The 26,198-nt window shown below is 42.0% G+C and overlaps 1 protein-coding gene and 1 long non-coding RNA gene across 2 annotated transcripts; both read left to right on the top strand.

Annotated features, from left to right (window-relative positions):
• Positions 1 to 522: 522 nt before the first annotated feature.
• On the top strand, positions 523 to 26,186 carry LOC148149049 (uncharacterized). Its single transcript, XR_015758537.1, has 3 exons — positions 523 to 550; positions 25,674 to 25,771; positions 26,112 to 26,186. It is a non-coding gene; the product is annotated as an uncharacterized LOC148149049 (long non-coding RNA).
• On the top strand, positions 2,206 to 6,302 carry thbd (thrombomodulin). The gene has a single exon (XM_043696863.2). It carries the CDS (start codon positions 2,344 to 2,346, stop codon positions 4,525 to 4,527), a length of 2,184 nt encoding a protein of 727 aa, XP_043552798.2. The 5' UTR covers positions 2,206 to 2,343; the 3' UTR covers positions 4,528 to 6,302.
• Positions 26,187 to 26,198: the final 12 nt, after the last annotated feature.

Genomic DNA, 26,198 nt, shown 5'->3' with positions numbered 1-26,198 from the left:
TGCCAGAGGAAGTGCTGGAGGCTGGTAGAATTACAACATTTAAAAGGCATCTGGATGGGTATATGAATAGGAAGGTTTTAGAGGGATATGGGCCAAATGCTGGCAAATGGAACGAGATTAATTTAGGATATCTGGTCAGCATGGACGAGTTGGACCGAAGGGTCTGTTTACATCTCTATGTTTCTATGATCATTGACAAGATGAGCTCAGAGGGGAGCAATAAGGATGATGGCAGAGAAACGGGGATGAAAGTTTAGAGGAATTTTAGAGGAAGTTTGAACGGGATGGATAGTGCAGGGGCAGTTGTTTGTGGCAAAGAAGCTTGGGAGCTTCCCACATTTAATATCAGGTGTAAGGATAGGAAATACCGGACAGTGATGATTCGAAAACAGACGTGGATGGAGGGGAAGTTATGCTTGGATTGTGGTATAGTGAACATTACGGGAAGTGGAAGAGCTCATAGTGTATAAATGACAATCGAGTTAAACAGGAATAATTATCCCTGAAAGTTAAACGGACATTACAAAAGTCAATGCCTCGACGACCCAAAGTGAGTGTGTTTTTGAGAAAAGAAAGTCTGTTCTTCAACATTTCTCATAAAGTTAACAACAGCGCCACCAAACTGGGAACCTCTCGGGAAATCGCCACAGAAGCCCATTGCGAAGACACACGCTGTGCCAACAAGAAAATTGCATGTTCTGGCTTCAGCGGGCAGAACTTTTAAAACCGCAAGTATTTGGCGGAGACACCAGCGAATCCTCACGGTGATAGCTCTCTCACAGGAAGAGATTGGCTCGTTCATTCCCAACTATTTACACACCAGCCAATTCACAAATGACCTCGGGGGTAGGGGCTAGATTCTGCCTTCATTACATCCAGACAGTTTTAGGGGCAGGGGAGGTTGGCTTCTGATATTCGTAATCGCGTAGTTCAGTGTTAAATACTTTGCTACAGCCCAAAACATTGATGTTGCTTGAATGAGTAAAAATCCAATAAAAATATGCTTGAATGAATAAAAATAAAAATCCAAACTATTTAAGGGCTGAGAAAACTTTCCAACTGGTAACGTTATCGTGACCTTGGTTCGGGAATAATTTTCACCATGATCAAGGCTGATAGCAATTCAGCAGAAGCTTTTAACTAAGTTTAAAATTAATATTCCAGCGGTGTGCATGTATTTATTCAGTGTTACCGTCATCCACGACTTGCTCTAGAATTTTGGTTGTCCCCCAATTGTGACAGCAAAATCACGATTTTTTTCCTCCCAAACCAAAATCGGACATTGTGTACCTTCCTGTTCTCACTACTATTCCCAAGTCACCGATAACGATTGACGTTTTCCCAGAATTCGCAGTTTTTAAACACATTCCCTTTCTGATCATGAAATGCACAGGTCACGGTCTGATTTCCAATGCAAAACCCTTATTAAATGGTAACTTGTTGGGTTCTGTTTTATTTGACCTTCTTGGTTTCTAGATTAGATTAGATTACTTAGAGTGTGGAAACAGGCCCTTCGGCCCAACCAGTCCACACCGACCCGCCGAAGCGTAACCCACCCAGACCCATCCTCCTACATTTACCCCTTCACCTAACACTACGGGCAATTTAGCATGGCCAATCCACCTAACCTGCACATTTTTGGATTGTGGGAGGAAACCAGAGCACCCGGAGGAAACCCACACAGACACGGGGAGAATGTGCAAACTCCACACAGAGAGTCGCCTGAGGCGAACTTGGGTTGCGGGAACTTGGGTTTTCAAGTCGCTCGTGGTGGGTTTTTTTAAACTGTTTTCTGGTTCAAACAGGAAATTGTACAGCTATGTATGAAAACCCACTGAGACACAATTTAAAAATACTGTGCAAATCCAGACAGTTTGTAACGACTTGAGCAAAACAGTAACTGAAACGCCTGTTTTAGAAACTGGATCGAGCATTTGCTTTTGATATGAACTATCTCACATGCCACAAATGACATTTGCGGCACCAGCAAATTTGGCTCCGACAAATGAGGCGGAGAGGAGGATTTGCGTTGAAAAACATGTAAAAAAAAAACACGGCTTGGGGTGTGGTGGTGCATGGTTTCATAACGTGAACCATAAAATTCCGTTGGTTTTATGACCCACCTGCCCTATATATCAAATATCTGAAAAAATGGTGCTGGAGAAACCCAGAGAGAAAAAACGTCCAATTTGAAAAGGTCGATTTAAAGCATTTTTTAAAATTACAACATTTGAAAAAAGTGATAAAGGAAAGTAAGTGGGGTGTCTTCGCGGGGAAGTAAGTAAATTTTTATAGGGAGAATACTCATTGTTCCTCCTGAGGATCGTATGAAAGTGTGGGCAAATGTTGACAGACGTGGGAGAGAGGATCTGTTCGAGTGATCAGTCCGCAGTGAAAGTTTGGCCAAGTCCACTTCACTCGCATGAAGTTTGCAAAATTGGCACCGGGACAAATAACTCCTTTGAATCAGTTGCATCACAAAGTCCCAGCCCTTTTTTTTGTTTTAACCCACTTCCTTCCGTAGTGCAATCCGTCCTGGACTATTTAAATCAGAGTCTGACTGGCTGCGGGACAGAGTTGTTGGAAGAAGTGGTTTCTGGAGCAGCACAGAAGCAGAGAGTGGAGACAATGTTGTTGCTGCTGTGCCTCTGCCTGAGCGCCGGGCTGCACGGCGGGCTGGTGCACGGAGTGCTGAGCCCACAGCCCGCGGTGCAGGAGCCCACCCCCAGCGTCTGCGTCGCCACCGTCTGCTACAGCCTGCAGCGGCAGCGCAGGAAGTTCAACATGGCCCGCAAACTCTGCAAGAACGGCGAGGGGGATGCTATGACCGTCGGCTCCACCGTGGCCGCCGAAGCCATCGCCGTGCTGCTGGGCTCCGGCGGCGAAGTGGGGGGCGAGCGCCCCCGCTGGACGGGAGGAGGAACCGAGAGCCCCGCTGCGGGTGGGGGCGAGCGCCCCCGCTGGACGGGAGGAGGAACCGAGAGCCCCGCTGCGGGTGGGGGCGAGCGCCCCCGCTGGACGGGAGGAGGAACCGAGAGCCCCGCAGCGGGTGGGGGCGAGCGCCCCCGCTGGACGGGAGGAGGAGTGAAGGAGAACTTCTGGATCGGCCTGCAGCTGCACCACAAGGCCTGCCCTAGCAACGAGAGCCTGCTGCGGGGCTACCGCTGGGTGGACGGCGAGGCCGCCGCCAACTACAGCCAGTGGGGCGCGGCGACGGAGGAGTGCGGCCCCCGCTGCGTGACGGTGTCCGCCGGCGGCACCTGGGAGGAGCGGCCGTGCAACCAGAAGGCGGACGGGGTCCTGTGCGAGTACCGGTACCCGGGCAGCTGCGGGCGCCTGAGGGCCGGCGGCAACGCCACCGTGGTCTACCGCACCCCGTTCGGCGCCGACGGCGGCCACCTGTCCGAGCTGCCCGCCGGCACTCGAGCGCAGGTGGCCCCCTGGGGCCTCGAGTTCACCTGCCGCCCGGGGGAGGCGGGCGAGACGCGCGGGGCCTGGCGGGGCCCTCAGGCCTCGGCGCCCTGGGCCTGCCAGGTGGAGAACGGCGGCTGCCAGCACACGTGCCGCGGCGATTCGGGGCCCGGCGGCGGCGGCGGCCCGCGGTGCGGCTGCCCGGCCGGCTACACCCTGGGCGAGGACAACACCAGCTGCCAGCCCTTCGACCCGTGCCGGGAGGCGAGGTGCGAGCACCGCTGCATCGTGCAGAGCGGCACCCCGTACTGCCTGTGCTGGGACGGCTACACCCTGGGCGAGGACAGCAAGAGCTGCACCGACGTGGACGAGTGCCAGCAGAGACCGTGCGAGCAGCGCTGCGTGAACACCCCGGGCAACTTCAGCTGCGAGTGCTTCCCCGGTTACCGGCTGGGCAGGGACAACAAGTGTGAGGATGTTAACGAGTGTGACACCATCACCCCCTGTGCCCAACGCTGTGCCAACACTGCGGGAAGTTACAAATGCAGCTGCTATCCAGGCTACCACTCGGACCCCCAAGATAGTCGAGAATGTGTGTTCTATTGCGAGGAAAAAACAGACCCCTGTGCTGCCCGCTGCATTGGAATGGACTGCTACTGCCCAGTGGGTTATATTTATGATGACCTGCGCAACATTTGCCATGATATCGATGAGTGTGCCTCCGGCGCTTGCGACATGACTTGCACCAACACCCCTGGCAGCTTCAAATGTGACTGCAAAGAGGGCTTAGTGCTTCAGGAAGATGGTATCACTTGCGACATCGAAGGCTCCGGCAGTGGCAGTACCCTACTCCCCACTACCATCTCACCCCGTGTCATCCAACCTGGCCAGGCTGGGGTCTCCCTCGTCGTGGTTCTGGCCTCCATTTTCGCTATCGCCGTCTTGACTCTGGTGTTTGCCGGCTTGGCTCACCACCTGCTGGCCAAACGGGGCAAGTGGAAAGCCTCTGCCGCCTACAAACCAACTAACGTAGACATGGACCTCTGTCAAGTCACTTCTCTAGATGAGCAAAAGCAGCAGCTTCAGAGCACAGAGATATCTGGTGTGGCTACCTGAAGAGCTGAACTTTAAATTGGAAGAACAAACTGTTATATGATGATTATATTGGGGTGGGGGAATTAACAAAACCAAACTAATTTGAGTTTAGAACAATGCAAAGCTGGGGAGTGTGTGAACACTCATGCGTTTCCTAAAAAGAATAGCTTCACCCAACATTCCTCATGGATACTCTTTGGCCAAAGATCAGCTTGCTTTCACAATAAGGTACCTATGTGAGCTACAACCATAACGACGAAGCTGGGCCAATTTGCAGAAGCCAGCTTCTGACTCAAGACTGCATTTTCTCCTAGTTGACAGCTTTTGTTACAGGTTTAAGGGCAATCAGGATAAACTAAATCAAGAACTAAGGAAACGCCATTGTACTAAGAATGATATAAACTAGTTCATTTCACGAAGGAAGGTCTGCATGCTTAGAATGGCAGATGAATTGTTTTGGAATTGTAATCATCTGTCCGAATTGGGTGAGATCTACCTGCAGAAATTAAAGAAAGCATGTAGCTGCCATACAATGGCTGAGCCAAAGATCAAGATGGCCAGTTGAAGTCAAACTAAGTCAGGTGATGTTTACCGAAGCAGTTCTGAGGGGGAACTATTAAGAATGATCCTGTTAAATAAGAGTAGGGACAGAGTTGCACTATTGGCAATTTGAGTGAAAGGACTGGATATCAGAATTTAATTCAGTGGTTCTCATACTGGAATATGTGGAGTGCTGGGTGTTCACAGGGACTTGCCGAGGGGTGGCAATGCCAGGCTGACCCACTGGTAATTGCCTAGACTGAGATTGTCCCAGTAAGTGAGTGAGCAGTGGTTGGAGGCAAGATCAGTCTTCACCCTCACCACCACTCTTCGTGCTCCAGCTGTCTGACTAATTCGCTAATGCATTATCTGTGCTGTTTCTCCTTCACGGCCTATGCTCCCTGGTTACCCCCGCTTCCTCGACACCTTTTCTTCCTCTAGGCTTATGCTCCCGCAATCTGACTACCCCACAAATGTGTTTTCTGTGCTCCCGCACCCTCTGTGTCCTCTTGTGCTTTTTCCATTCTCCAATTCTCCTTTTTCTTCTGTGCTCTACAATCTGCACGCTCCTGCTGTCTCTGCAGTGTACACTTGCTTCATTCCTGTGCTTCCCCATTGCTTCTGCTGACTCCCCTGCTTTGTACTGATTTCTGTGCTCTGTTCTCACCAGTCATATTCATAATGCACGCCTCCCATTCTCTTTGGGTTTCTGTTGGGAGTAAACAGTACCTTCACTGACAATCAGGCACACCGCCTAACTGATATTCATGAGCAAATAGCTGTTTTCTTTTTAAAAAGTCTTGTAAATCTCTCTATGAAGCACCTCAATTCTATAGTATTGTAGAGATGTGGATGATTTAGTAATCCTTGTGAAAACAGGTATTTCAACAAATAAAATTGGGAACCACTGTTTTAATCAACAAGATATTTTTCAATGTTGTCCGCTAAAGATTAGTTATCTGAACTTATCATCCAAATGACATGAAATTCATTTGTTTGTGTGAAATCACATATGTCACCATTCAGACATTACTTTAAACTTGCGTTTTCCAGTTGCTAATTGCATGTTTTTATGAAGGGAATGAGAAGATGAAAACTTGTATATTTATATTTATTACATTTTTAAAATATCTGTATACTCATTTAAAATGTTTTTTAACATTTGTATGCTTTTGTCAGGATACAGAAACTGAAAATGTCTTTTTTGGACTGAATTATATTGCATACTATTTTAAAAATAAAGATATTTGAAGTCATTTTTTTTTTAAAACAAACCTTTTTGTTTTTTTTTTCAATTGTGAAATCTAGAATATTTCCAGGTCTGCAGAAAAATTGCTAAATGCTGAAGTATGTGGCATTTTGCTAAGTGTCTCAACATTTTGTACATTTGGATTACATAATGTATTGATACCTTCTTCATAGACAATCAGTAATCTCCTGTGTTTTCATGCTGTAGAATATTAAAAATAATAGGAAAATCAAAACTTTTAAGCCAAAAATGAAGATGTCAGAAAGAATGCCTAAGTGGAATTTTATAGGAATCTTTGAAGAAGAGGCAATGAAAAAAATGTGAAGCAAAACTTTTGCTATTCCAAATGTGTTTAAAGAAAGAACATATTGATTTATGGCCTTATACGTTGTCAGGATGTCCTGACGCATGTTACAGGCAGTGCAGTAATTTAGAAGTGTACTTATTGTTATAGTATAGGGTAATGCAGCAAGTGACATAAGCATGTTGACATGGTATCATTGCAGGGAAGAGGATATGGACGAGGAAATATGTCAGGTCATGAGAGCAGTGGAGGGTCTCGGAGACAATAAGAGTGAAGTACAAGAAGAGGTAGACAGTTGTCAAAATGAACCTACAATTTGATTAGCTAACACATTCTGGGACAGATGGACATGGTGTTCTCCTATTTAGAGGAAGGAAAACAGGGGATCTTATAAATGACTACTTGGGAACTATGTAGAGATGCTGCTGAATATATGCTTCAGAGAACATCTTCAGATCTCACGCACCAATGTGGCCGACCACATCAACTCCTCCTCCTACTTCACTAAGGACATGCAAGTCCTGGGCGACCTCCACTGCCAAATCCTAGCCACCTGATGCCTGGAAGAAGAATGCTCATCTTCCGCCTTGGAACCCTTCAACCACACAGCCTCACGTCGATTTCACCAGTCTCCACATCTTCCAACCCCCCGCCCCCCCCCATCCCAGATCCAACCCTCAAACTCAGCACCACCCTCTTGAACTGTCCTACCTGTCTGTCTTCCTTCCCATCTAAATGCTCCACCCTCGGCTCCAATCTATCACCATCACTACCGCCCTGCATCTACCTGCGGTCTTCCCAGCAACTTCCCCCAATTTATCTATTAGCCCCGTTCTCTCCCACACCACATTCCTGATGAAGAGGTTATGCCCAAAACATCGATTCTTCTGCTCCTTGAATGCTGCCTGACCGGCTGTGCTTTTCCAGCTACGTACCATTGGCGCAAGTAGAATCAGTTCGGATAAAAACAGCATTCTTGTTGGTTTAGCACAGAAAATAAGTGCAAGAGAAACAGGGATTCAATACATGATGGAAAATTGCTTGTTTAAACCTAATCAAAGCAGCTGAAGTTTACTAGTAGTGTTAGATTAGATTCCCCACAGTGTGGAAACAGGCCCTTCAGCCTAACAAGTCCACACCAACCCTCCAAAGAGTAACCCACCCAGCCCCATTTCCCTCTGACTAATGTACCTAACACTATGGGCAATTTAGCATAGACAATTCACCTGGACTGCACGTTTTTGGACTGTGGGAGGAAGACCATGCAGGCACTCAGAGAATGTGCAAACTCCACACAGACAGTCGCCCAAGGCTGGGATTGAACCAGGTGCTGTGAGGCAGCAGTGTTAACTACTAAGTCACCATGCCACCCTGTTAGTTCCTAAACTGGATGGATCAACTAGATTCTGTATAGACTACAGAAAGGTAAACATAGCACTGAAAGTCTTTCTTTATTGAAAGACTACGTGAAAAGACTGTGCCTAATTCACTTATAAAATTGATCTACTCGAGTACAGGCAAATGGTATTAAGATCAGATGTTAAAGAGATATTCAGTTTGTCACATCAAATGGGTTATGTCAACTCTGCCTCATGTTATTTGAGTTAAATAACACCCAGCTATACTCCAAAGGATTAGGAATCAAATTGTAGGTGAGGTAAGTAACTGCGTACAAATAGTTCTACAATGCAATGTTTGTGTTCTTGTGCAACACCACATTATATAAAAATTGTGCTTTAAAAACAGCACTTAAAATATTAATGATATAATTGTGTTATAGCTAGCACACATTTTGAAAGTTCGTGCTTTAGAAACATTATCCCCAAATTATCAATCATGGTACAGGGAATTTGTGTTAATGAAACGCGTGTTCTAACAGAAGGACTTGTAGTTTGTTACACTGATGTCATAGAAGCCTGTGAGACAAGTATAAGATCTTTTTAAAGAACTATATTTTGATGGCTTAGTAACAAATATGGCCAAAAGTGAATTTGTGAAAGCAAGAGTAACTTACCTTGAACATATCATAGAACATGTATAGTGCTGACACAAACAGTGAGTGTGGAGTCTTCAATAGCCTTCCCTGTTCCTAAAAGTAAATGAGAAATTAGATTTTTAGGAATGGATGAGTTTTTGTAAAGCTTACTTGCATAGGCCAGGAGCAGCAGGTAAAGAAGTTACAGTACTAAGAAATACGGGATTATGTCAATCTTTGATTTTGAGAGATGAGGAGATATGTAACTCAGAAGAACTGGTGCCAGAAAAAGAGCTCATATGTTGAATTTGTTGAGGTAAGAAGTGCTCCATTATCTAGAGTGAGGTTAAATTTCCTATACTATGGAAACGGGCCATTCAGCCTAACAAGTCCACACCAACCCTCCGAAAAGTAACCCACCCAGACCCATTCCCCTAACCTGTATTTACCTCTGACTAATGCATCCTACACTATAGGCAATCTAGGATGGCCAATTCACCTGACCTGTACATCTTTGAATTAAGGCAGGAAACCCACGCAGACAGTTGCCCGAGGTGGGAATTGAACATGGGACCCTGGCAGTGTGTGGAAGCAGTGCTCACCACTGTGCCGCCCAGGTTAGAGTGTCCAATGAAAAGTAGAGAAGTGGTGATAGGAATACTGGAAGAGCTCTCAGCTCCCAGGAGTACAATTTGTCTTGGTTACTATATAGCTGAATCTCAGATAGAAGTGTTGTTTACTGTGGTTGAGAAGACAGTGGAAGATCAAGCAACTGAAGTATTACATGAAGTATATCCTTGGATTTTTCCTGACCTTGTGGTAACAAGGTCACAAAGTCACCAGTTGAAGCAGGAGGAAAAATTGAAGCATGCAGATAAGGAAGTTGACGTGGAATTATCAGAAACCATGTTTGATCGAATGGTTGAGACAAAACAGGAACAGATGGAGGACAAAATGGATATTTTTAGATTAAAGGAATTAACCAAGTTACAACAGAAAGATGAAAAACTGAAGCAATTGTATCAAAACGTGTACACGAATGAAGAATCTGAGTGTATTCCTGAATGCTACTATCTTAAAAATGATGTCTTGATGAGGAAATGGAGACCATCACAAATTCAGGCAGATGAAAAATGGGCAGACATTCATCAAATTGTATTGCCAGTGCGTTATAGAAATGGGGTATTGTGGGTAGCACATGAATTACCAGTAGAAGGTCATTACAGGGTAATGGAGGCTCAAACAAAAATACATAAACATTTTTACTCACCTGGACTGCATAAGGATGTAATTGAATATTGTCAGACATGGCATACCTATCAGGTAATTGGAAAACCGCAGGCAGTAATAATACTAGCACCTTCAATACCCATTCTTGCAATTGAGGAACCTTTTACAAGAGTCTTAATTGATTGCATAGAATCCCAATCTAAAACAAATAGTGGGATGTCATATTTATTAACAATAATGGATGTTCCATTAGATTCCATTGTGCAATATCACAACTAAAATTATTGAGGAAGCATTGCTCAAATTTTCATTAGTTTCGGACTACATGCAGAGATACAAACAGATTAGGGTTAGGTTTTACGTCAAAATTATTCAAGGAAGTTACGGACAGCTTAGAAATAAAACAATTCAAATCTGCGGCGTACCATCCAGAATTGCAGAGAGTGATAGAAAGGTGGCATCTGACATTAAAGACCATGTCAGAGGCTTATAGTCAAGGCTATCCAGATGATTGGGATAAAGGAATTCTGTTTCTACTTTTTGCCATTAGAGATGCGCCAAATGAATTAACCAAACTTAGTCCATTTGAATTAGTGTTTGGGCATGAAGTGAGAGGACCACTAAAATTGATTAAGGAGAAATTAGCATTCAAAAACGACATATTTGGACTATGTGTCAAACTGTCGGGAATGGGTAAATACAGCAGGGGTATTGGCTAGACAGCATTTTAAAAATCACAGTATATGATGAAACAGGAAGCGGACAAGAAATCAAAAACTTGCAATTTTGCTAATGGAGACAAAATGTTAGGGTTAATTCCAGTAATAGTTGAACCTTTAAAAGTAAGGTTTAGTGGATCTTATTAAGTTGAAAGGAGATTGAGTGAGATGAACTATTTAATAAGGTCTCCAGACAGAAAGAAATCTCACAGAGTGTGTCGTGAATATACACAAAAGGTATTTTGATAAAGAAAAAAAACAAATGGAGAATGTGTTACTAGTTACAACACAAGTTCAGAGGATCCTGAATTGGACATTCCTCAAATTAAATTGAAGTTGTCAAAACTTGGGATAAATTATTGAGTTACCTTCCAGAGGAAAATCAAAATGATCTGAAAGAATTATTACTATTACATGGGGTGATATATGGAAATAAGCTGGGAAGTACTAATCTAACTATGCATGACATAGATATAGGAAATGCTGTTCCAAATAAGCAACATCCTTATAGACTTAACCCTCTAAAATTGGCTCAGGTTCAAAAGGACAGTGAACACATGCTCCTCGACAACATAATTGAAGTGAGTTACAGTGACTGCAGCTTATCCATTGTAATGGTGCCAAAACCAGATGGTACCCAATGGTGAAATGCAGACCATCACAAAGTCAATGCAGTTGCAAAGTCTGATTCATTTCCAATTCCAAGTTTGGAAGACTGTATTGAGAAGGTGGGACAAGCAATATATATTTCTAAGGTGATCTTACTCTGTCGATACTGACAGGTATCCTTATCTGAAACAGCAAAGACAATTTCTGCTTTCGTAGTATCTAATGGACTGTATCAATTCAAAGTCATGCCATTTGGCATAAAAAATGTGCCAGCCACATTGCAAAGACTAACCAATAAAGTCATTTCTGGATTACCCAATTGTATGGTATACTTCGATGACCTGGTGATTATTAGTCACACATGAAAATAACATTTGTAGAATTTATCTGAATTATTCGATTGATTTCTGGAGGCAAGCTTGGTGATAAACCTGGCTAAGAGTGAATTTGCCAAAGCCCAAGTCACATTCCTGGGCTATGTTATTGGACATGGATGGATGGTCCCACTGAATGTGAAAACAAAGGTTATTGAAGAGTTTCCCATTGCATCAATGAAGACAATTCGTGGGAATGAGTGGGTTTTATCAGAAACTTATACTGAATTTTAACAGTGTGGCTGATCCACTCAATAAATTACTGCAGAAATGCAGAATGTTTCAGTAGATGGCAAACTTTCAGAAGGCATTTGACAGCCTGAAAACTGTGTTAACCACTGCCCCAATATTAGCCAAACCTAATTATTCAAAGCCATTCAAGGTGGCTACCAATGCGAGTAATGTGGGTGTTAGTGTTATACTCTTACAAGAAGACAATGAGAAGATGCAAAGGTATTTCTCCAGGAAATTGAACATTCATCAATGGAAATATTTGATAATAGAGAAGGGGCTTTGAATTGGTAATGGTGTTACAGCATTTTAACATTCATGTTGCCAGTAATATGTCTGAGACAAACACATGCACTGATCATAACTCATTAACATTTTTGGAGATACTTAAAGACAAAAATATCAGTCTGTTTAGATGGAGCTTATTATTGCAACCATTCAATTTGAAAATTATACATATGGCAGGATGAGAAATCGTAATTACTGCTGCATTGTCAAGACTTGGATGAAAAAGTTGAGGTGTTCAGTGGCAGGAGTGAACAGACTGAAATAGAATGTAGTAATGAATGTTTGCATCCTTAGATGATATGTATGTATTGTAGTGTATTAACAAAGTAAAACTAAGGGGTTTAAAATGAAACTATTTTGTATCTTGATGATTCATTTTTTTTAAAAAGGAGGTATGATGTTGCTGTCACTTTAAAAAGGTTATTTTGTCTTTGGGTTTTTTTCTAGATAGGGTGTAAAGGCAAAGGTGCGGAAGTGTCTAGTTTAATAATGGCAGGGTAGTGGCCAGCTCTCCCAGTTCAAGTTTTTTTTCTAGTTTGAGTTTAGCTGTGACAATCAAAAGATGCTGAAAGGCTGCAAGCTTCATTGAAGATTCTTGACTGGCCTTTCTCTCTGAACTCTCTCTGGAAGTTGTTCCTTCCTGCCTGTAGGAACCTGTGTTTGAAATTAACTTTTTGCCAAGGGGTATATTTATGGTAGGTTACTGGATTGGAACAGTTCCTTAGTTAAGTTGCTGTATTGCGTCAGTTAACTGTCTCCTAAGTTTTCCAGTAGTTATGTTCTTCTAAATTCTGTTTTCTTTTGTTCGCGTTTCAACAGTATTGTTTAAATAAATTCTGTTTTGCTTAAAGCTAAGCGGTTTGACCAGCTGCATCACTCTCGAATATCCACTTCACCTCTCCCTTTAAAACAAGAAAAAGTTACGGTTTAGGCTGCCTTCTTAAAATACTTTGAGGAGGTGTGGCCTGGTTCATAACAGGGTAGACTGATTATTTGTAATGAATACTATTTTTTGTTAAGTGCAGGAATCTGGTCAGTGTTTTCTTCAGACAAGTAAATTAGGGTCTTAACGTACTTTGGTTAAATCTTTAACTTTTATAATCATTCCTGGAATAATGGGGCTCAAGTATCAGTGCATTTTCTCATGTCATAACAGTGTAAAGTAATTGCTCCTGGGTAAGGGAGAAGATAGTTTAGAATAGTTAAATCTTGAGTATGAAGAGTTCAGTTTAAAATTTTCAGATCAGAAGTATTTGGCTGAAAGCCTGGATGAGCTATTTGAAACTGAGAACATTTGAACTTAGTAAGGTGAATCAAGGAAGTAACTACCAGATTCTCACAACTGGAAATTGAAACCACAGCTAAGCCAAATCCTACATGGGATAAAGAAGGGCATTCTCTCTTGTATTTGAATAAGGGGATACTGTTGTGATTAATAGGATTGCATTTTTTCTGGTTGATTAAAAAGCTTTATATGAATGTTCAATGTTATTATTTTGGTTAATTTTATGCTAATTTCTTTTGTTTAAAGAATTTATTTTTTATTATTAAAATCATGAATGTGACATTGAATCCCTACGGTGTGGAAATAAGCCCTTCAGCCCACCACACAGACCCACCCAAACCCATTCCCCTACATTTAACCTGACTAATCCACCTAACTTACACATCCCTAAACACTATGGGCAATTTAGCATGGCCAATTCACCTAAACCGCACATCTTTGGACTGTGGGAGGAAACCCATGCAGACACGGAAGGAATGTGCAAACTCCACACAATGCTGTCACCTGAGGCTGGAATCAAACCTGGGTCCCTGGTGCTGTGGGGCAGCAGTGCCAATCAGTGAGCCACCGTACCACTCCACATGTGTGCTTTGTTTCACTGACCAGACCACCTATTAAATCCAAATAAGAACAAAATATGAACTAGCAGCCAGGTTTTGGTCTGCAATCTAATTTGTCCAGTAATAACACTGATGGGAATCATAACATCATGGTGAAATAACTTTAGGTGTTTCCCATTAGCACACTGTCCTAGTGCACCAAACCATTCAGATCACTCTCACTCACCCCAAGTACAAGTGCTTTGACACGTCCTTGGGGAATTTGATATATTCCTTGCAAATTCAATTATAATGGCTTCAATTTTTCCTGTTATTTTCATGGAGATCAGGTACGACATGAATAATAAATTCAACATGGATAATACCTCTTACTGGTGGGTGTTAACAATTCAATTCGTTCTCAGACCCATTATGTACCTTGTTTATGTTCTGCAGTGTGTTGACATCAGTGGGACAAAGGAATATTTTCTTCCGCTGAATCACTGACAACAAAAGATGGTGTGAACCACCATTATTGACACCTTTATTTTTCCATATCAATGCATTCTGACTGACATTGGGTACATTTGCCTTATTTGATGTCTGACAGAAGACAGCTAATTATCTTCCCAATATGTTAGTGCTTTTTTTTCAGGAGGATAGAAAGCAGCCTCATTGACTGCACTCACTGGATATGGCCAGCGTAGAAAATTCTCCTGTTCTGTTTAAGATACCACTCCTGTCCACATAAAGCTCCCATATCAGATTCCAAATTAATTCACGACTGTAATTAGATAAACAAGGCCTGTTTTTTTATTTAAAAATACATTGTTATTGTGTCAATGTAGTGACAGCAGTTTAATGGACTAGATACTAGACTAACATCATTAAAATTCAAATTAATGCAAGGGAAAACGTAATGGTGAAAACATTTGTGCCGTAATTCTCTGTTGTAAATTATTTTGTTCATTTAGATTCCTTTCAAAGATTCTTTTGCCAAGGAAATATCGTGAAACATACAATATTGCCCCCTTGTTGATCACGGGTCAGGTGAATTGGCCATACTAAATTGCCCGTAGTGTTAGGTAAGGGGTAAATGTATGGGTGGGTTTCGCTTCGGCGGGTCGGTGTGGACTTGTTGGGCCGAAGGGCCTGTTTCCACACTGTAATCTAATCTAATCTAATCACTGTTGAGTGAACAGTTTGAAATGTAAGTGTGTGGATGTCAGATGAAACTGAGGCTCATGTTCAGGGATTCAAAACTAGTGGGCATATGTTTAAGGTAAAAGAAGAAAAATTTAAAAAGGGGACACGTGGGGTAACATTTTTTACCCAGAGAGATGCTTGTATGTGGAACCAACTGCCAGAGGGAGTGGTGATGCTGGTACAGTTACAACATTTAAAAGACATTTGAATAAGTTCATGAATTGGAAAGATTTGGAGAGATTTGAGCCAAAAGCAAGCAGGTGGGACTAATTTGGTTTGGGAACATGGTGTGGATTAATTAGACTGAAGGCTCTGTTTCCATGCTGTATGTCTATATGACTCCGAATCACTTTGATGCCTCAACACAACGGGCAGGGGTTTTATCTGGGTGGTGGTGAACCTAGCTGGTTGAGGGAGCCTGTTGTGGACCAGGCCAGAACCCCTCAAAACATCAAGAAAGTAGCCTGGACCGTAACTTTGCTAGTCATTTTAAGCAGGTGTACAGTGGATATTCCAGGAGGGATACAGCTGGCCCAACCACTTAGTTCTAAACAAAACAGAATTTATTTGCAAGATTACAGAATGAAATGCAAACAGAAGAGAACAGAATAGAGAATAACTTAACTTATCTGAAAACCAAACAGACTATCCTAACTTACAACGATTCCCATAAGCATGCCTTGGCACATTGGGAAAAATCAAACACAGGGTCTTACAGAAGAGAGAGAGATGGCAGAGGGGTTCAGCATGTAACACTTTCTGCCATGTAACTATTTTTTAGACCAGCAGTTTCAAACTAACTGACTGCTTTCAGTGAACAGCCAGACTGGTAAAAACCAGACCTAGACTTTTCGGAATCGCTGTTTTTACGACCTCTCCAAAAAAAAGCCAATCTCCTTGTAAAACCTGAAAGGGTTCAGAAAACATTTACAAGGATGTTGCCAGGGTTGGAGGATTTGAGCTATAGGGAGAGGTTGAATAGGCTAGGGCTGTTTTCCCTGAAGCGTCTGAGATTAAGGGATGAACTTATAGAGGTTAATAAAATCATGAGGAGCATGGATAGGATAAATAGACAATGTCTTTTCCCTGGGGTGGGGGAGTCCAAAACTAAGGGGCATTGGTTTAGGGTGAGAGGGGAAAGGTATAAAAAAGACCTAAGGGGCAACTTTTTCACGCAGAGGGTGGTATGTGTGTGGAATGAGCTTCCAGAGGAAGTGGTGGAGGCTGGTACAATTACAACATTTAAAAGGCATTTGGATAGGTATATGAATAGGAAGGATTTGGAGGGATATGGGCCGGTAGGACCAGATTGGGTTAGGATATCCAACTTGGCAGGCACAAGTTGGACCGAAGGATCTGTTTCCGTGCTGTACATCTCTATGAGCTATCTGTAAGAATAATAGAGTAGTTATGGTAGGGGATTTTAACTTCCCAAACATCGACTGGGACTGCCATAATGTTAAAGGTTTAGATGGAGAGGAATTTCTTAAGTGTGTACAAGACAATTTTCTGATTCAGTATGTGGATGTACCTACTAGAGAAGGTGCAAAACTTGACCTACTCTTGGGAAATAAGGCAGGGCAGGTGACTGAGGTGTCAGTGGGGGAGCACTTTGGGGCCAGCGACCCATAATTCTATTCATTTTAAAATAATGATGGAAGAGGATAGACCAGATCTAAAAGTTGAAGTCCTAAATTGGAGAAAGGCCAATTTTGATGGTATTAGGCAAGAACTTTTCAAAGCTGATTGGAGGCAGATGTTTGCAGGTCAAGGGATGGCTGGAAAATGGGAAGCATTCAGAAATGAGATAACAAGAATCCAGAGAAAGTATATTCCTGTCAGGGTGAAAGGGAAGGCTGGTAGGTATAGGGAATGCTGGTTGACTAAAGAAATTGAGGGTTTGTTTAAGAAAAAGAAGGAAGCATCCTGTCAGGTATAGACAGGATAGATCGAGTGAATCCTTAGAAGAGTATAAAGGAAGTAGTATACTTAAGAGGGAAATCAGGAGGGCAAAACGGGGAAATGAGATAGCTTTGGCAAATAGAATTAAGGAGAATCCAAAGGGCTTTTACAAATATATTAAGGACAAAAGGGTAACGAGGGAGAGAATAGGGCCCCTCAAAGATCAGCACGGCGGCCTTTGTGTGGAGCCACAGAAAATGGGGGAGATACTAAATGAATATTTTGCATCAGTATTTACAGTGGAAAAGGATATGGAAGATATAGAATGTAGGGAAATAGATGGTGACATCTTGCAAAATGTCCAGGTTACAGAGGAGGAAGTGCTGGATGTTTTGAAATGGTTAAAAGTGGATAAATCTCCAGGACCTGATCAGGTGTACCTGAGAACTCCGTGGGAAGCTAGAGAAGTGATTGCTGGGCCTCTTGCTGAGATATTTGTATCATCGATAGTCACAGATGAGGTGCCGGAAGACTGGAGGTTGGAAAACATGGTGCCACTATTTAAGAAGGGCGGTAAAGACAAGCCAGGAAACTATAGACCGGTGAGCCTGACCTCGGTGGTGGGCAAGTTGTTGGAGGGAATCCTGAGGGACAGGATGTACATGTATTTGGAAAGACAAGGACTAATTCGGGATAGCCAACACGGCTTTGTGCATGGGAAATCATGTCTCACAAACTTCATTAAGTTTTTGAAGAAGTAACAAAGAAGAATTGATGAGGGCAGAGCAGTAGATGTGATCTATATGGACTTCAGTAAAGCGTTCGACAAGGTTCCGCATGGGAGACTGGTTAGCAAGGTTAGATCTCATGGAATACAGGGAGAACTAGCCATTTTGATACACAACTGGCTCAAAGGTCGAAGACAGAGGGTGGTGGTAGAGGGTTGTTTTTCAGACTGGAGGCCTGTGACCAGTGGAGTGCCACAAGGATTGGTGCTGGGCCCTCTACTTTTTGGCATTTACATAAATGATTTGGATACGAGCATAAGAGGTACAGTTAGTAAGTTTGCAGATGACACCAAAATTGGAGGTGTAGTGGACAGCGAAGAGGGTTACCTCAGATTACAACAGGATCCCTACCAGATGGGCCAATGGGCTGAGAAATGGCAGATGGAATTTAATTCAGATAAATGCGAAGTGCTGCATTTTGGGAAAGCAAATCTTGGCAGGACTTATACACTTAATGGTAAGGTCCTAGGGAGTGTTGCTGAACAAAGAGCTCTTGGAGTGCAGGTTCATAGCTGCTTGAAAGTGGAGTCGCAGGTAGATAGGATAGTGAAGAAGGCGTTTGGTATGCTTTCCTGAATTGGTCAGAGTATTGAGTACAGGAGTTGGGAGGTCATGTTGCGGCTGTACAGGACATTGGTTAGGCCACTGTTGGTATATTGCGTGCATTTCTGGTCTCCCTCCTATCGGAAAGATGTTGTGAAACTTGAAAGGGTTCAGAAAAGATTTACAAGGATGTTGCCAGGGTTCGAGGATCTACGCTACAAGGAGAGGCTGAACAGGCTGGGGTTGTTTTCCCTGGAGCTTCGGAGGCTGAGGGGTGACCTTATAGAGGTTTAAAAATTATGAAGGGCATGGATAGGATAAATAGACAAAGTCTTTTCCCTGGGGTCGGGGAGGGCATAGGTTTAGGGTGAGATGGGAAAGATATAAAAGAGACCTACGGGGCAACCTTTTCACATAGAGGGTGGTACGTGTATGGAATGAGTTGCCAGAGGATGTGGTGGAGGCTGGTACAATTGCAACATTTAAGAGGCATTTGAATGGGTTTCTGAATATGAAGGGTTTGGAGGGTTAAGGGCCGGGTGCTGGCAGGTGGGACTAGATTGGGTTGGGATATCTGGTCAGCATGGACGGGTTGGACCGAAGGGTCTGTTCCTATGCTGTACATCTCTATGACTCTTTGACACTAAGACAGCATAACCTTGTGAAAGGAGCAGCATCATCATACCTCCCAACTTAAAACAAAATGAAACATTAAAATCCAAATATAGATTCATCTTAAAACCCGTTAATCTTAAAATGTTAGTACTCTACAACACACATATACATTACATTGACAATAATCATGCAAACATGCACTACTACATGTTGTTTCAGTCTGTTTTGCTCCTGCCACCGAATGCCTCCATTTCTCATTAAAGTCTTGACAATACATCGGCAATCACGTTTTCTCATCCTGCCACATAAATAACTTTCGAATTGAATGGCTGTAACAACAAGCTCCACCTAAACAGGCATTTCTGTCCTTAAGTTTCTCCACAAACTTCAATGAGTTATGATCAGTGTGTATGATTGTCTCAGATACAGTACTGGTAGTATAAAGATTGTAATGCCAACACCAAGCTCAAAGTCCCCTTCTCAACTGTTGAATATTTTTGCTGATGAATGTTAAATTTCCTGGAGAAATACTGATAGGTCTTTCTATCTTGTCAGCTTCCTGTAAGAACACATCACTGACATCCACATCACTTGCATCAATAGCAATCCCGAATGGCTTTGCGTAGTTGGGGGTGGTGAAAACTGAAGCAGTGGTTAACACAGCTTTCAGGCTGTCAAATACCTTCTGACAATCCACTGTCCATTGAAATCTCTTGCCTTTCTTTAGCAATTCAATGAGTGCAGCAGCCACACTGCTAAAATTTGGTACAAAGTTTCAATAAAATTCACTCAATCGCAGGAATTGTAGTACTGCTCTTTTTGTTGCTGATCTGGGAAACTGCCCAATTACTTTTGTTTTTTTCATTCCTTGGGGCCATTTGTCCCTGTCCAATAACATGGCTCAGGAAAGTTACTTGGGCTTTGGCAAATTCACTTTTAGCCAGGTTTATCACTAACCCTGCCTTCTGAAGTCAATCGAACAAGTCTGATAAATATTGCAAATGTTCTTTCCATGTGTGACTAAAAATCACCAGGTCATCTATATATATGACACAGTTGGGTAATCTGGCAAAGACCATATTGATTAATCTCTGAAATGTGGCTGGCGCATTTTCATACCAAATGGCATGACTTTAAACTGATACAGTCCATTTGACGTTACGAAAGCAGAAATTGTCTTTGCTCTTTCAGACAAAGGTATCCTATTAGCAAGTTGAACTTAGAAATATAAGTTGCTTGTCTCACCTTTTCAACACAGTCTTCCAAATGTGGAATCGGATATGCATCAATTTTTGTAATTGTGTTGACTTTGCAACAGCTCACATATAACTGTTGGGTACCATCTGGTTTTGGCACCATTACTACGGGTGAGCTCTAGTTACTGTAACTCACTTCGATTATGTCATCTCGGAGCATGCGTTCAATCTCCTTTTGAACCTGTGTCAATTTTAGAGGGTTATGCCTATAAGGATGTTGCTTAATCAGAACAACATCTCCTATATCTACATCATGCATAATTAGGTTAGTACTTCCAAGCTTATTTCCACATATCACCCCATGTGGTAGTAATAACCTTTTCAGATCATTTTGATTTTTCTCTGGAAGGTAACTCAATAATTTATCCCAAGTTTTGACAACTTCTTCATTGTCCAATTTATTTTGAGAAGTGTCTAATTCACAATCTTCTGAACTTGGTTCTTCCTTCTGTGTTGTAACCAGTAACACAGTCTCCTTTGGCTTTCCTTCCCTGTCAAAATACCTTTTGATCATATTCACATGACACACTTTGTGAGATTTTTTCCTGTCTGAAGTCCTTATTAAATAGTTCACCTCACTCAATTTCCTTTCAACTTGATAAGGTCCACTAAACCTTGCTTTTAAAGGTTCACCTATCACTAGAAGTAACACTACCACCTTATTCCTGATAGCAAAAACACACATTTTTGATTTCTTGTCTGCTTCCTGTTTCAGTCTATGCTTTGATACTTGTAAGTGCTGTCTAGCCAACTCCCCTGCTTTATTTAATTGTTCCTGAACATTTGACACATAGTCCAAGTACGTGGTCTCTGAATTCTGACTTATCAATTTCTCCTTAATCAATTTTAGCGGTCCTCTCACTTCATGCCCAAAAGCTAATTCAAATGGAGGGAATTTGGTCGATTCATTTAGTGCATCTCTGATTGCAAAAAGTACAAATGGAATTCCCTTCTCCCAATCATCTGTATAATCTTGACTATAAGCCCTCAACATGGCCTTTAATTTCTGATGCCACCCCCCTAGTGCTCCCTACTAGCCAATAGATTTGAATTGTTTTATTTCTAAACTGTCCATAACTTCTTTGAATAATTTTGATGTAAAGTTTGATCCTTGATCTAATTGTATCCCTGTGGGTAGTGCATATATCATGAAAAATTGAGTAATTCCTTTATGATCCTTTTAGCTATGATAATGAGTAATGGAATGGCCTCTGGAAATGTTTAGTTTAGTTTCCCTACAGTGTGGAAACAGGCCCTTTGGCCCAACCCAAATCTAGTGGACACATCCATTATTGCTAACAAATACTGATTCCAATTTTTTGTTTTATGTAGGGGTCCTGTGCAATCAATTAAGACTCTTGTAAAAGGTTCCTCAAATGCAGGAATAGGTATTAAAGGTACTGATTTTATTACTGCCTTTGATTTTCCAATTACCTGACATGTGTGACATGTCTGGCAAAATTCAACTACATCCTTGTGCAGTCCAGACCAGTAAAACTGTTTTTGTATTTTAGCTTGTCTTTTTCTCACTCCTAAATCACCCCACAGTGGTAGCTCGTGTGCCACCCGCGACACCTCCTTTCTATAACGCACTGGCAATACGACTTGATGAACTTCTGCCCATTTCTCATCTGCTTGATTATGTGATGGCCTCCATTTCTTCATTAAGACATCATTTCTAAGAAAATAGTATTCAGGGATACATTTGGATTCTTTTACTGTCTATGCCTTTTGATATAATTGCTTTAAATTTTCATTTTTCTGCTGTAATTCAGTTAATTTATCTGAGCTAAAGATGTCTTCTTTGTCATCTATCTGCTTCTGCTTTGTGTCAACCATCCCATCAAACACAGCCTCTGCTAAGTCCGTTTCAACTTTCTTATCTGTATTCTTTTATCTCTCCTGTTTCAACTGGTGACTTTGTGACCTCATTAGCACGTAGTCAGGAAAAATCCCAGGATATGTGTCCTGCTTTATTTCAGTTGCCTGAGTTTCCACTGGCTTTTTAACCACCGTTGGCAGCACTCCTACTAAGGACAAATTGTATTCCTGGAGCTGAGAGTTTGTCCTGTACTCCTACCACAACCTCTCCACTCTTCACTGGACACTCTAACCTCACTCTACATAATTGAGTTCTTCTTATCTCACCATGAATTTCCATTACTAGTACCTTTTCTGGTAATAGTCCTTCTGAGGTACATATCTCCTCATCCTTCAACATCAAAGATTGAGAGAATCCTGTATCTCTTAGTATTGTAACCTCTTTATCTGCTGCTGCTGACCTATGTGAGTAAACTTTATCTTTGCAGATATATGGTTTAAAAAGATCTGGCATTTCCTTCATAACTAACCTCTGACCAGGTAATACACTCTGGTGCAGCTTTGTAGCATCCACTGTGGTTTCCATTACCACTCCAACATAATCCATTGGTTTATCCTGTTTTCCTACATCTGGCTTCCCAGCAATTTTCCTAACCCACCAACACTATGATTTCATGTGGCCTACTTAATTGCAGTGAAAACACCAGAGTTTTTAACTTATCTTTCCCCGTCAAGGATTTCCTTTCTACCCTGTAGTAAGTTATCCTTATGATCTTCACCGAGATCTACCTTTCCATTTCTACGTGAGAATTCCTGTTTTCCCCAATTTCTATCCCTCACGGATTGAAGTTGATTCTGGAAGCCAAACTTTGATTTATGGACCAAATCATAATCATCAGCCATTTTAGCTGCTAATCTTGCCATTTTAACTCTCTACTCTTCCACATGAGTTCTCACTACTTCAGGAAGTGAATTTTTGAACTCCTCCAAAATAATCATTCCTCTAAGAGCATCATAAGTTTACTCTATATTTAATGCCCTGATCCACCTATCAAAATTACTTTGTTTGAACTGTTCAAACTCAACGTAGGTTTGACCACTGTCCCTTCTAATATTTCTGAAACATTGTCTGTAGGCTTCTTACACAAGCTCATATGCACTTTAGATGGCTTCACCTCCTCATATGCCCCAGATACCTCCTCTGATAGTGAAGGGAATAGCTCACTAGCTCTGCCTACAAGTTTTGTTTGGATCAACAAAACCCACATGGTCGCTGACCACTGCATTTGTTTGGCCACCTTTTCAAACGCAATGAAAAAGACTTCCACAACCTTTTTATCAAACTTAGACAATGCTTGAATATATTTAAACAGTTCTTATCAGGCCTTTGGCTAATATGGGTTTGCTCACCCTCATTCTCTTCCTCGCTATGCTTACCTCCAGCCTTCATCCTTTTAAGCTGCCTTTCCTGTCTAAGTGCCAATTTCTGAAGTTCAAACTCCCTCTCTTTCCTCTCTTTCCCTTTCTCTGTCTCTTTTTTTTGTTCTGCTAAAGTGATTCATTCTTTTTCTCTTTCTTCTTGAAGTCATATTGGACTTGAAACTTTAACTCTGCTTCTCTGTCCCCAGATGCTGCCAGACCTGCTGAGTTTCTCCTGTGCTTCCCGCTTTAATTTCAGATTTCCAGCATCTGCATGAGTTTATTTTTATTTGGCTCTGTTTCATGAATTTCTGGGATGGCACAGATGGGTTCAGGTGTTCACCTTTCTTTGTGGACTAACACCCTGTCTTACCACTGATAGTTTCAATTGATTATGTCCTCATGAATGCAGAACATTTGGCTCAAAACAGCAACAGAACCACACCACTGACAAGACCTACACTGTGAGAGAATGAAGAATCTGGGTAGGTTGTCTTCAGCTTTGTGATTGTAACTGGTAACAACAATGATTTGTTTTAGCTAGTGCAAACAACCGATCCTGGAGAATGTATCAAATTGTCAGTACATGCTTGGAGTTGCCCGTAGGACTGTCCTTCCTGAACAAAAGGAAGGTTTTCAAAATCATGAGTGGGCTGGACAGAATAGAAGGGTTGTAGCCATCTCTGCTTGTAAAAGAAACAAGAATGGGAGGGCAGAGATTTAAACTGTTGTGCAAACGAAACCAGGGAAATATCATAAAAGTACTTCATCCCATGGAATTGTTAGGAATTATAATGCACTGCCTGGAAATTAGTGAAGGCAAGTTTAATTCAGGTATTCAAGAGGGCACTGGATTCTTTTTGGGGATAGTAATGGTGTACAGGAATATATGGAAAAGGCAGGAAAATGGCACGAGGCAACGGAGCTGGACCAGAGCTGGCATAGGCACGATGGACCGAATAATCTCCTTCTGCACTGTAATTGAGATTCTGTGATATGGCCAACAGAATGTTTGATAAACATTACACTTTGTGTTGAAATTTTCATGTGAGCTTGCTCTTGAAATCAAAATTACTTCGTCCCTTGTGAGTTTTCTTCTCGTGAATTCTAATAAAATGACAATACAGTAAAATAAATCTGCCTACTCCAGCTGTCCATTTCAGCACTGTGATATAATTTATAGCAGAAATTTTCATGATGAAAGACGATACCAAGAAGATTATACAATGGAAAATCCCAAGCACGTTCCCAAGGAATACTTCTCTACTGAGTGTATATCAGAAATTTTTTAATGCAAAAACAACTATTTATGGTGTAAAGTCATGTGGTGGATTTCTGCTATTGTCCATCAATGGCTAATGTTCTTCTCTAGAAATATATAAGATATGATTTATCGTTACATTTCTAGAGAGTGTGAGGTCACTCTCAGGGTGACATGTTTCAGTACACTGCACCATCATGTAACTAAATCATGTCACTTTATTTTACTTTATTGCGTTAGTCCACAAGATTAGCACTGCTGTCTCACGGCGCCAGGGACTCAAGTTCAATTACAGCCTCTGGCCATCATCTGTGTGGAGGTTTCACTTTCTCCTCGTTTGTGCATGGGTTTCCTCTAGGTGCTCTGACTTCCTCACACAGTCCAAAGGTGTGCAGATTAGGTGGATTGGCTCTTAACTAACTTGTGCAGTGTCCCGGGATGAGCAAGCATGGTGACTTAGCCATGGAAAATACAGGGCTACAGGAGTAAGTGGGAGGGTCGGTGTGGACTTGATGGGTCAAATGGCCTGCTTCCCCACTATAGGGATTCTATGATTCTGTGAAAGAAGAACAGCTGATCCCGGCTGTATTATCCCAGAAATCCATCAAACAGAGGCAAGGCACTAATGGGTTTGAGACTCAGTAATCAAAGTTGTGGTATTAGGAGCCCTGCAAGAACTGGATTTGAGGTAAAAAAGATCAAGAGTGGGAGAAAGGGTTGGAGTGCCAGTCTTTTTCCTGTTGCCATGACAATTTGAAAGTGGCAGTGAAGATGGTCAACTGAACCACTTAAATGACAATTTTATGCATCTCTTGGAGGCGACATATAGTTTCTTTAGGGCAAGGGAATCCTGATAGCAGCCTACTAACTATCCAACAGGCATAAAATTTGCTTGGGGGCATTATTCCAGGACTTGTCCTGAAAAAGGTCACGGGATCTGAAACATTAACCCTAATCTCTCAGATGCTTACATACCCACTGAATTTTTCCAACAATTTTTTTTTTCACTGCAGGACTTGTTGACCATAAGAGGTGTGTTTGTCACCACTGAATCAGGTTCATAACTCGCCTGCAACCCTTCCAACACTTTCCTCCATCTCCCAACAGGGAAGTAAGTGTATGTGCATGCATGTGAAGATACAAAATGTTTATTTGCAATACTATAAATGAGTTGCTGGGGTGAAATTGACCACTTGTGCAAAACAGGTTCATTGTGAATTGGCAGCTAATCATTCTACTTGTTAGCTTTTATCTTTGATTGACTTGTAGAAGATATTGAATTCCAAATGAAGTATAGGTAACACTCTCCAAACAAAAGATTTGGAAGATTTGAGTGGAAAGCAGATCAGGAGTAGTGCATAGTCAGGATGGCTTTAAGCTGGTCTTTAATTTTGCCTTCACAGTTTCTCTGGATCTCGCAACTATAGATAATTCTCCTCCCTTCTTTTGAGGTTGCACTTGTGCTTAGGTGCCCATGGAGAGAATGCATGCAGAGTCTACCATCAATGGACAGATCTTTCATGATAGGTGAGCACCAC

This window comes from Chiloscyllium plagiosum, unplaced genomic scaffold (assembly GCF_037043375.1).
Source record: "Chiloscyllium plagiosum isolate Xiang-an unplaced genomic scaffold, Cpla_swu_hap1 HiC_scaffold_10, whole genome shotgun sequence".
NCBI lineage: Eukaryota > Metazoa > Chordata > Chondrichthyes > Orectolobiformes > Hemiscylliidae > Chiloscyllium > Chiloscyllium plagiosum.
The sequence above is the reverse complement of the archived record's forward strand: the minus strand, read 5'-3'. Positions and strand labels throughout refer to the sequence as shown.